This window comes from Benincasa hispida, chromosome 12 (assembly GCF_009727055.1).
Source record: "Benincasa hispida cultivar B227 chromosome 12, ASM972705v1, whole genome shotgun sequence".
NCBI classification, from domain to species: domain Eukaryota; kingdom Viridiplantae; phylum Streptophyta; class Magnoliopsida; order Cucurbitales; family Cucurbitaceae; genus Benincasa; species Benincasa hispida.
The window spans coordinates 7,667,005-7,679,403 of NC_052360.1; the positions used below are offsets into that span (position 1 = coordinate 7,667,005).

The 12,399-nt window shown below is 33.1% G+C and overlaps 1 protein-coding gene across 3 annotated transcripts; it reads right to left on the reverse strand.

The window, feature by feature from the left end:
- Nucleotides 1-447: 447 nt before the first annotated feature.
- On the reverse strand, nt 448-3,448 carry LOC120067812 (putative pre-16S rRNA nuclease). 3 transcript variants are annotated; one of them, XM_039019403.1, is made up of 8 exons: nt 3,302-3,448; nt 2,987-3,218; nt 2,820-2,877; nt 1,945-2,013; nt 1,774-1,869; nt 1,444-1,533; nt 1,222-1,294; nt 448-746 (listed from the first exon to the last, which is right to left on the reverse strand). In XM_039019403.1, exons 2-7 carry the CDS (start codon nt 3,133-3,135, stop codon nt 1,247-1,249), a joined length of 510 nt encoding a protein of 169 aa, XP_038875331.1. In that variant the 5' UTR covers nt 3,136-3,218; nt 3,302-3,448; the 3' UTR covers nt 448-746; nt 1,222-1,246. The 3 variants fall into 3 exon arrangements, with proteins under 3 accessions (XP_038875331.1, XP_038875332.1, XP_038875333.1); XM_039019404.1 differs by having other exon boundaries at nt 2,987-3,224; nt 3,302-3,446; XM_039019405.1 differs by lacking the exon at nt 1,945-2,013.
- Between the last annotated feature and the right edge of the window lie 8,951 nt (nt 3,449-12,399).

A 12,399-nucleotide genomic window follows, 5' to 3' on the forward strand; every position in this document is an offset into this window, starting at 1 on the left:
TCATAGTGTCTAACAGTCATTTGACATCGGTAGAAGCAATATTAGTATAGAGCAAACCAAACAAACTAGAGTACAAAAACATTTTTGAGAAAATATAAACGAAAATACAAATTTTAATTATAAATAATGTATTTTTTCCTTTTACAAAAATGAAGAAAATGCATTTTCTTATAAAAAAAAAATCCAAGTGAATCCACGCACTAATTTATCTTTGAAACATATTAACTTTTACAAAAGTGATAGACTATTCAATGTATGCATTCTAAATGTTCCACATACAAGCATATTAATCTCTCTCTTTATTTATTTTATATATATATATATAGCCGACATGAATATAGTTCAACTGACATAAAATATATATCATCGAAAAAGAAAAAAAACAAAAATTAGTGAATTGAAATTGCCACCCTCAAATTTATATTGCACCATAAACATGAAGCCATCTTTAAAATATAAGAGCGTGATTTGTAATATAGACAAACTATATGGTACAATTGTTGTCATTACTAATAATTTAGAAATAAACAAACATGGAAACAAGCATTTGATAGAATTCCTACAAGAAAAAGTCTACCTAAAGGGGGACCCCATTAGCTTATTAGTCGATTGTGAGCAGATAATTCACTCCTTTAAGATAAAACTGACGATAATATCAATTTATCAAAGTATATCCATCGCATCTTTAGAACCGGGAGCTTCAAAACAAATTGTTCATCCCACACACAGAAAGGAGAATCAAATGTCTGCGTATAATGGTCAATATATTAAATTCATATCAAATGGTGGGAAAACTCCATGAAAGGCTAAAATTTGAGGGCAAAGTTTTACACAAACTGTCCTTTAGAAATTGCAAATTGCAAATATGAGTGACCTAGAGCAATAAAATACATTTTTCATCCCTAATATTTGAACTTAATTTCTATTTGGTATCTGAGTTTCAAAACTAACACCTTTAGTCATTGAGATTTGAGTTTAATGTCTATTTGGCCCTCGAAATTTAAAAAACGACATATTGGATCTTTGAAGGATAAATTCAGTTTCTAATTCGTTCATGAAATTTGAAATTAATTTCTGAATGGCCTCGAGTTTACATTAGAAACAAAGTTTAAAACCCACTATTTTAGTCAACTTAACATTTATGAACAAAAGGACATTTTTTAAGTCAAAATTTTGAATTTTGAATTTTCAAAAAAAGCAGCTTCATTGACAAACAAGTACCTGATCCCATATAGTCCATCTTACTCTACCGCTCTTCCAATTCCGGTCTTCTGTTAAAATAATCCAAGTAACCCTGAGATATACTACCTTATTGTTAATGCACTGAAGCTTTCGTTGATATTTTAAGATGTAATTCTCATATTGAGAAGATTGGATATGCATTTCACCTGCCAACCTTATCAAGATGAAAGCTTAAACAAAAGACAGAAAATTGTAAATTACCTGAAGTATTCCAACAGCAGCAAATTTGTCCATTACTGTCTTTGACAAAATGGGGGGCAGTTTCAATGGCTTTATCAGTAGTTCCACATTCTGTGTATAGATATAGATAAAAGAAATCACAAAAATAAAATTCAATGCTGAATAAAATGCAATGTAATAGCCTATTCACAAGTCAATACCACACAAAAGAAGATTTAAACAGGTGACATAGACAATTCAAACACAATCACACTCGTTTGACCAAGTCAGTGAATTCGACACAGACATTGAAAGGCATGTCACATAAGTCACAAGACTGCGGGAAGGGCTTGCCAAACTAGATGCACTAACCTTTGATGTAAAGCACTCATCCCAAAAAGTATATTTTACATCTTCAAGTTTTCCAGTTTTGCAAAGCTCATCAATGAAGATCTTCACTTGCACAGCCTGTACACAGAACAATATAATGTCAAGTACAGATGAGAGTGAATAATAATGTTTCTGAATAGATAAAGAACACACATCCGGGTTGCGCCGTAGTCTAAGGGAAGGGTACCCAACAATGAACCCCGCCAGGGAGAATTTAGAGATCTGAATACACAAACCAGAAGCAGCTGTAAATATACACAGGATGAAGATGACTGAATGTTGCAAGAAAGAACAGCATTGACAATTCACTATCAATTATCATTCATTAAAGATAAAAGACAAATACGTTGCACAGCAACACATCACATGAAACGAGCATAAGAAAAGGCAAAGTTAGAGCTATGTAACTACATTGTAAATTTGTAATAATAGTGTCATCATTAAGAAATCCCATTTCAACCTAAAAAGTTACCGAAAATCAAGTAACTTAAAGTTCTCCCTGCAAAATCTGGTGCACCGCCATTAAATTATTGTTTATCATTTAGCATTGCATCAAATAACATTCTACAAATATTCATAGGAAGGGAAAAGGTAAAAGAAACAAAGTAAAAAATCTGAAGAAAATTAAAGTTCTCCCTACAGAATTTTGTGGCACCACCTTCAATCATTGTTTATCATTCAGCAATGCATCAAATAACATTATACAAATCTTCATAGGAAGAAAAAATATAAAAGAACGAGAGAAGAAAATCTCAAATTAGTTAAAGTTCTCCCTACAGGATTTTGTGGCACCACTTAAATAGTTGTTTATCACTCAGCATTTCATCAAGTAACATTATACAAATCTTCATAGGAAGAAAAAATATAAAAGAACGAGAGAAGAAAATCTCGAATTGATTAAAGTTCTCCCTACAGGATTTTGTGCACCACCCGTCCATAATTGTTTATCACTCAGCATTGCATCAAATAACATTCTACAATCTTCATAGGAAGGACAAAGACAAAATAAACAGAGTAAAAAATCTCACCAATCTCTCAAAATCCTCAGCCATCAAATGCATTTTAGTCTTCTTCCTGATCAAAACACTGCAGTAACAAACAAAAACTAACACTGGTCAAGTTCTGTTAATTCCAGCTTCGGTCCCATTACTTTCAATCTCTCAGACACAATCCCATGAACGGATAAACAAAATACCTAAGAGGGGAAGCGATTTTATTATCTGGGTCAGAGACGGCCAAACCAACATACTTATCACCAACATCTAAACCGAGCAGACGGCCATGTTCAAGGCCATTTCTCTTCAACAAATCACGAAACAAGTTCAATGGCTTCACGTACTTCATCTTGTACTACTATCTAATTCAGTGAAGCATGTTAATTCGTACAAACGCTTCGCGCCTTTGAGGACCAAAACGTACAATTGGTGCTGCAACTAACAAAGAACATTAAAACTCATTCGCAATCGAATGTGACTCGAAACTCAATAGATTCATAGATTCCAACGATTACCCGTGAATTTGAAGATTGAAGCACAAGGAATGAAGCCCGAATTCGATACCTCGATTCGATTCATCGCTCGAAGAACTGGCAATTTTAATTTGAATTTGATCAGGATTGGTCCCTTTCAAAACCCTTGAAATTAATTAGGCCCATAATCACGCCCTGTAGATTCGTATGGGCCCGAATTTTGTATCTCATTCATATTTTTCAAATGGGATTTTTACCTAAGAAGCTTATTTTTTGCCATATATTTTCATAAATCTCTTTAAATTTGATTTTTTTTTTTTAAAAAAAGTCTTTTAGTATTAATTTGGGATAGTTTTACCCTTTTTATTTATTTATTTATATTCGTTTTATATATTATTTTTTCTATTTTTGAAGTTAGAGAGAGAAAATGAGATTTAATATAGTTTTTCTCATTTATCAATTAGAGGGAGAAAATGCATTTATTTTAATTTATTTTTCTATTTTTTAATTTGGAAAAAAATTTATTTAATGAAGTTTTATTCTCTATTTACGTTGGTTTTCACATATCAATTTATTGGATTTTTTTTTACGGATTAATGGTTATTTTAAATATACCTTAAAACATTTTGACGGATTCATGATTATTTTAAATATACCTTAGAACATTTTGTTAGGTATTTGAAAATATTCTAACCAATATATGACTACCATTATAAATTAGAGATCGACTCAATGCTTCGCGTAAATCAGTATATAAATCTTCATAAATTTCATTTACACCACAGTATATATATCATAATACAATAAGTTTAAGTTAAAAAAAAAAACACTCGTTTATATCAAATAAACGAATACATATACCATGTATCAAAATTCCTACAAAAGCTAATATATATATATATATATATATACCACAGTATATATAAAAAATAGGAAAAAATAAAGTCAATCTTCATATGGAGGTTTATAATACATAACCCTCCATCTTCATCTCTTCTTCAGTCATGGCCGTCACGGATCTCTCTCCCTGTCATCGTCAATCGGATTTGCTCGCCCCGCCGTGCCATGACTGAATCTGCTCAACCCGTCACCGTCGATTCATCCCACTTCATCCGGGCCATCGATTTGTCCCAAGTTGTTCGTGTCATCTCGTGCTAAGCCATCAATTCGCTCCACACCGTCGTCTAGCGCTTGCAACTCACACTGTTGGAAGGAGAAAAGAGAGAGAGGGGAAGGAGAAAAGAGAAGGAAGAGGAATAAATGAGTGTGAATTATGGGAGAGAGAATTATGAAATATATTATTGGGGGAGAGAATATATGCATGGGGAGAGAGAAATAAATAAGTATATAGATATATATAGGAAAATTCTTATAAATAAAAAAATTCAAAAAAAAAATTACACAAAAAGTTTTGAAACTTTTTGCTTTTTATATTTAAAAAGTATATATATATATAGATAAAACGTAGGTAAGAGCTAAATGGTAAATAACCACCGATATTGGTAAAAATAGGGAGACCAATAGATTTATTATTATTATTATTATTATTATTATTTTGTAAAAAATGAAATGTTCAAGATATTAACATATGCCTATTCTTTAGGCCTTTTATGTACAAATCACTTTTCAAATTAGAAAAAAGGCTTTCTACACATGAAGTCCTAATAAGTGACCAATATTTTGTTCAAGTTTTTTTTTTTTTAAGGCCAAATTACCATTTAGTCCCCAACAATAAATTAATTATACATTTTTTAAAATAGAAAAAAGAAAGGGTTTTTAAATTAAATGTATTTTTAGGCAAAATATGTTTAATCATAATATCAAATACCCACAAATCTCTATATTCTTCAATTTCTTTCTCAAAACTTATATATATATATATATATAATGTGATTTACCTTTTCTCTATTTTTGTAGGAAATTTGATATATACTAATATGTATTCGTTTATTTGATATAAATTAGATTCTTTTTTAATTTATACTTCGTGTTATTATTATATATATATAAATTTTGATTTGTTGAGATCTTTGACTACTTAAATGATATATATGATATATATAATGTGATAAATTAAATTTATGATATATAATGTGATTTATGTTAAACATTAAGCCAATATGTGATTTATATACTGTGATATTCATATATTGGTTTATAATGTAATTTCTATCAAGCATTGAGTCAAACTCTAATTTATATATTGTGGTATATCGCATAATTTGGTTATGATATTTTCAAATACCTAACAAAATGTTCTAAGATATATTTAAAATAACTATGAATCTGCCAAATAAACTAATAAGTTAATACGTGATAACAGCATAAACTAGAAAATAAAATTTTATTTTATCTCTCTAATTAAGTAAAGGAACAACAAATACATGCATTTTCTCTCTTTAACTGAACAAAAGCAATAACATCTCAACAAATAAATGTATTTTCTCTCTACAACATTAAGGGTGCTTCATAAATGTGGGAAAAAAATTTCTAATGCCACATTCTCTCTCTAGTCGCCCACCATAATCAATGGTATTTTAGTTTGAAAGATCCATTAAATCTTATATATGAAAATATAAAAAAGTTTGGACATTTATGAAATAAGTTTTGAAAATGAATTTGATATATAATAATTCCTTGGCTATATGAGATATTTTAGGTGGAGTCATAAAGATTATATGCCTATATTTGGGATGTCGTTATTTTGTTTGAGTTATGAAGTCTGTGTTTAGGGTATTGATTTGAATTTTGAGGTCAAGGATATCTCGTGCAGTTTTTTCTAATCTACGCAATCAACTTTTCTTGTGATTTTTTAAATATTTTTATTCATTAATTCTACCTATCTTTTTTTATAAAAAAAAAATTATGAGTTGTTCTTTTATTTTTTAGAAGTACACATGTATTTTTTAGAGTTTAAAAAAATAAGGTTTAGTATTTACTTTTGGATCTTTTTTTTTTTTTTTTGCTAACTTTTTGTTTCACCCTTCAATTGCATACATAATTTCCAAAATCTTAACGCTCATTGAAATGTAAACTTAAAACTTTCTCATATATTTTACAATTTTGTACACGTAACTGTTGTATTTGAGGTACAAAAAATACTCTTGTTTTATACAAACAATAAAATTGTAATATACCTTCACATTAGTGGAATGTATGAGTGTAATATGCACAAAAAAAGTAGGTCATCAGAGGGTTTAGGGTTTTTAATGACATCTTATACCAGATTGTAGGTTAGAGTTTATTATGCATGCATGTTGGTGTTGGGAATGCGATCAAAGTTCTATATTGGCTTGAAAAGGGGATGATCGTGGGTATATAAGGAGGATAACTATCACCAACGGTATGAGATCTTTTGGATGAAACCAAAAGTAAATCCATGAGTATTTATCCCAAGACAGACAATATCATACAATTATGGGGATATTTGAAGGTTTGTTGTCCTTAATGAGTGATACTATAGTGGCACCAAGCCCTGGCTTAGCCGTATTGGTAGATTCCTTGGGTGGCAAATAAGGAAGTGGAAAGCCTTAGAAGATGCAGTCATGATGGTATCCATATGTGGTTGGCACTTGAGTTGGTAGTCAGAGGTGATCGTCGAAGCATCTTGTTGGAGTGAGTGGGCAATAGTCACTGATGGGGTTGTAGCTGAAGTGAGACATCAGAGGTAGTTGTCAGAGGTGGCCATGGGAGATGGTCGTCGGAGCATGTCACCAACGATGATTGTTGCTGGACTTAGTCATGGATTATTGGAAACATTGGAAGGAAACAGAAAGAAATAAGTGAAGATGAAGTTTATCGTTAAATATGTAAACTTCAATAGTGAATATTGTAGAAATCGGTGAAGTAGTTATTTTATTTCAACTTCACAAGTTGCTAAGCCAAACATTGAGTTGAGCTTTTATCTCAACTTAACTTGTATCAATGCCCCAAACACTCCTATAGTGATATACAATATACACTCGAACGAGAGAGTAGAAGTTCAAAAATGAAAATTATTTCATATTTTTATGATAAATCTTATTTTAGAAAATATAACGCCTTCTTTATTATGCATAATATTTTATACGTATCACAATATTCGAATATTCAAATTTTTATAACACGTTTTCCCTATTGGGGATGATACCCTAAACTCTCGTGTCCTATAGTTTGTAAACACAGTTTCGAACAAACGCTTGTGATGTATAATATATGATATTTTCTTCACTTATTGTCTTTGAACATTGGATGTTTTATTTTCTTTACCACAAACCAATAAACTAAAATCTCTGGTTGTCATTATATAACTTAAGCATGTATGTGGAGACATACAAGTGGAACATGTCTTAAGTGATAACCAAAATGATCTGTAGTATATGAATATAGGAGGAAAACCTTATCCTGGTAACGTTACGGATGCGACCCTCTTTGTAGAATAGTTACAAGTGTTGTGACTTGCTACAGATGGTCTAATCTTGATCATTCATGTGGGGACGTCCTTGAACGATGTGCTGTGACTTGAGCGATGTGGCGTCACACACCTTCTCATGGCACGAGAGGTGTCCACACATAGTAGGACTATGTTGTATTGTTCATTAGAGGGATAAATGGTACTTAAGAAGTTAAATGTAACTACAGGGGCAAAATGGTAAATTGACCCAGCTGTACTTACGAGCATCTGTGAAGGGTTATCGTACTGTTGATTGGTTATATTCGATGGACACAGAAATATATCTGTGGTAAGAAGAGTTTAGCTGTCGGTCTTTAGTGGAATACTTGACAGTTAACAGATGGTGGATCTCGTGGCTAAAGAGTTTTAGCCAGCTATTCACGTACCATTGGAGTTTCGAGCCATAGGTCCATGAGGTCCCCTTGGTAGCTCAATGGATTCAAGTATCAGTTTTTGGGTCAGTTTGAAATGTTTAAATTGACAAGAGGGAGTTCGATAATTTATGATATGATTGAACTGGTTAATTATATATGATATGATTGACTTTATGTATGAGATACATTAATTAGAGGAAAATGGATATAAATATGATTTCTACCTAGTGGAGGAGAAAACACAATGGTTTATATGTGAAATTCAACTATAGGTTAATTAATATAATATGAATATATTTATTTTTTAAATGCACAATTATAGGATAATTAGGCCGGTGTTTTCTCTGTAACCGTGTGTTAGTGGGAGGTTTCAATCAGTTTTCGTAACTGAAGAATAAAATGAAAATCGTTTTCATTTGGCAAGAGATCACAGAATTCACTCACGAGTTGTATACATCCTATCGCATAGCAAACCGAGAGACTACACGATAGCTCATCGTTGCTACACGATCGTATAAACGTGCGCCTCTTTCTAAACGATCGCTTAAGTTTTTCTAAACGATCGTCTAGCGCCCGAGCGATTACTAAACAATCGTCTATACGATTGCAGCCTATTTACTACATGATCGTGTACTTTCTTCTAAATGATCAAGCATTGTCTATATGATAGACTCAACCTTCTCCCACTTGTTTGATCGTTGTATACGATTTTCCTTTCCTCCATCCCTCTACCAAATTCCAATAGAGCCCACACTTTGGATTCTCACACCAAGAATATTGAGGGTTCTAAGTGGTGGTATCATTCTCATTATCGTGGTGTTCGTGTGGAGGCCATTCGTGAGTAGACGACCAGAGTTTTGGTGAACGATTGCTTGGACGTTCCAGTGAGAGTGAGAGCACCGTTCGTTTGGAGAGAACTAGTGGTGAAGAAGTGTTCTTCAACTGGTACATATTTCTTGTTCTCTTGTTCTTAATTTCAAAGCATGCCAGTAATTTGTCGTTTAATGCATATCTTGTCTGTTAGAATGTAAATGTGGTAATTCTATCACAATGTATTTGGAATGATCCGCTTCTACTCAGAGGTACTCTTTTATAAGAGTTCCTTCATTCCCACTATATTAAGTGTCATTTAAATAGTCAACCTAAACCTAATTAAGTGAATATAGGTTCCACCTATCATTCCAAGGTCGAGAGTTCAATCTTCCATTGAATTTAAAAATGTAATTTAATTATATTTAAAATAAAATAATTGGAAATTGGTGTGATAGATGAAGCCTAAATATTAGAAGATGTACATGATTTATTTACAACCATCACTACAAGAAATCTGGGCTTTTATGTCGGTTGGAAAAAACTAAAAATGGATGTACAATGTCGATTTCTTCAAAAAAAAAAAATGATCTTTAATGTTGACTTTAAACCGACATTAAAGATCTGTTTTTTTAAGAAGGAAAGGAAAACAAATATATAGGTCATGTTATATTATATATATATGTTTAAGTTGGGGTTAAAGTAAAAAAAAGTTATGTTGCATGCTCTCTCTCGTCTCCCAATCAGTTCGAGCGCTTCGATCACCTACGCCAAACGCCACTATCGGAGCACACACGAGATCGCCGTTCGTCTGCTTGTTTGTTCGACCACTCTGATTAGCTGCACCACTGGGTTTTGTCAGTTGTAGAGCATCGACACCATCATGGGTTTAGATGATCTACGTTTTCGTTCGTCAGATCTGCTGTGGGTTTAGATCTGTTTGTTCCCCGTGCGTTTCATCACTCCAACTCTTAAACATGTTGATTTTCAGTGATCATCTTAGGTATTAATGACCTAAAATTTAGGTCATCGAGTTGTATATTGTATTTAATTACACCTTTATCTTTCTTCAATTCAACAAGATCGGAGAAGAGACAACAATAATAGAGAAGACCTTAAACACTGATGCTACAAATGGAGAGCTCAACGATGGAAAAGACACCATTAACAATTGCTCCGTTTGTGGGTACGATTCTCTTCTTCAACTTCTTGCTGCAAATCTCAAACATTAAATATTTCAGGTCGTTTTTTTCTCTTCTTTTTTAATTGAATCTATCTGTGGAAATATGAGCGAAGCGATTACCGAAAAATTGTTAATGATTTATTTGTCAATGCAAGAACTTTAATTATTCCCGAGGCATAAAAAAGCATTAGCGGATTCAACATATCCCGACGGTGCGAACAAGGGGTCGGGATAAAACGATATCTCGATGGTCTACTAACAAATCGTCGGACGTCCAACTACACTCGACGGTCTACTAACAAACCATCGGGCTTATTGGACTTTCGCCCGACGGTTATTTCCAACCGTCGGGCATTTTATTTTACCCCAACGGTCTACGAACACCGTCGGAAGTTCTTATTTTCACCTAACGGTGGTTGGTCAACCGTTGGGCAAGGTTTGTAGTATGTAAAAAAAAAATATTTATTAGAATTTGTAAAGTTAGCCCGACGGTGGGCGTTGAACAGTCGATATCTTGTAATTACGCCCGACGGTCCGTGTAACTGTTGGGTATTCTAAGTTCTAATATAAATATAATTTTTTTTTTTATGGGAATTTGAGGAACTTTGATCAAAGATTAGGGGTGACCATAAGCAGTTATTAACTTTCTCTTGACGGTCCTCGTTTAACCGTCGGGCTTGGAGACTTAAGTCGACGGTTTTCAATCAACCGTCGGGCGTTCTAAGTTCTAAATAAATATAAAAAGATTCTTTTGGGAATTTGGGGAACTTTAGCCGACGATTGTGCCAGAGCACTTAAGTTAGGAGTTCTAAGTTCGGTCGACGATAAGGGAGGACCGTTGACAGTTATTAACTTTATCCCGACGGTCCTCATTTAACCATCGAGCTTGGAGACTTAAGTCGACGGTTTTTAGTCAACCGTCGGGTGTTTTAAGTTCTAAATAAATATAAGGAAAATTCTTTTGGGAACTTGGGGAACTTTAGCTGATAGTTGTGCCAGAGTATTGTCGGGAGTTCTAAGTTCGATTGACGGTACGGGGCGATCGTCGGCAGTTGTTAACTTTATCCCGATGATCCTCATTTAACCGTCGACTTTGGAGACTTAAGTTGACGATATTCAGTCAACCTCCGGGTGTTCTAAGTTCTAATATAAATATAAAAAGATTCTTTTGGGAATTTGGGGAACTTTAGGCAGCAGTTGTGTCAGAACATCGTCGGAAGTTCTAAGTTACACCGACAGTAAGTGGGTGACCGTCGACGGTTATTAACTTTATCCCGACGGTTTGGCAGACGATCGTCGAGAAAAGTCCGATACAAATATCCCCCTCGAGCTCGCCGTCTCATCTTCTCCGATTTCTTCTTCTCCTTCGTTCCTCTGCGCACTCCGATTTCTTCTTCTCCTTCATCCGATTTCTTCTTCTTCTCCTTTGGTCGTGGTCATCTCTTCCCTTTTTCCCCTCGAGACCACCATCTCCTTTTCCCCTCAATATTCTTCTCCTTCGTCCGTCCGCACGCCGTTCGATCAATATCTCCTATCCAATCGCCGTGGTCGCCATGCTCTCTCTTTTATAAAGTCGTCGTGCTCTCTTCTCTTCTGTTCGGTCATGCATTTGGAGGTATGTAAGATTTTCTTTTTTTTAGCTTAGACTTTGTTATTGAGAGGTTATTGTTAGATGAAAGTGTGATTTTTAGTTTATTGTATGTCCAAAGTATGATTAGGGAGGTTATATAATTAAAATTTTCTTTGTAGCTTATTATTGGAGAATTAGAACTTTGTTATTTAGCCTTTTGAAGTTTAATATTTTATTTTGAGTTTATTGTATGTTTAAAGTGTAAGAATATTTGTGTGACTAAACTATGATTTAAAGTATATTTATGTAGGTGAAGTTTGATTTAAAACTTATTGTGTGTAATTAGAACTTTGTTAATGATCATTTTGATTTAGTTCAAGATTATATGTATAGCATGTTTGTGACTATGGGGACTTTCTTTTTCTTTATATGTTTAAGTTTTTGAAAAAAAAAATCCTTATGTTTAAGAATTTTGAAATTTTTGTTATTGTGTTAGTATATAATTTATGATTGGTAAATGTGATTCTACACATGTTTAAAAGGAGAGGGGGTTGTTTTGTTTGTTTTGTTTTTAGTTGTGATAGTAGTAAGTGTTAATTTGTGATTGTTATGATTTGTAAATGTGATTCTATTCATGCTTATAGTATTGACTTAGGGTGGTAATGTGTGATAGACTCTAATCTCTAGCTTGTGTCACCACTAAATTCGATAGAGTGTTCGATTAGATTACAAGGGATTGTCAATCCCTTAAAGGAAAACTTTATTTTCAAG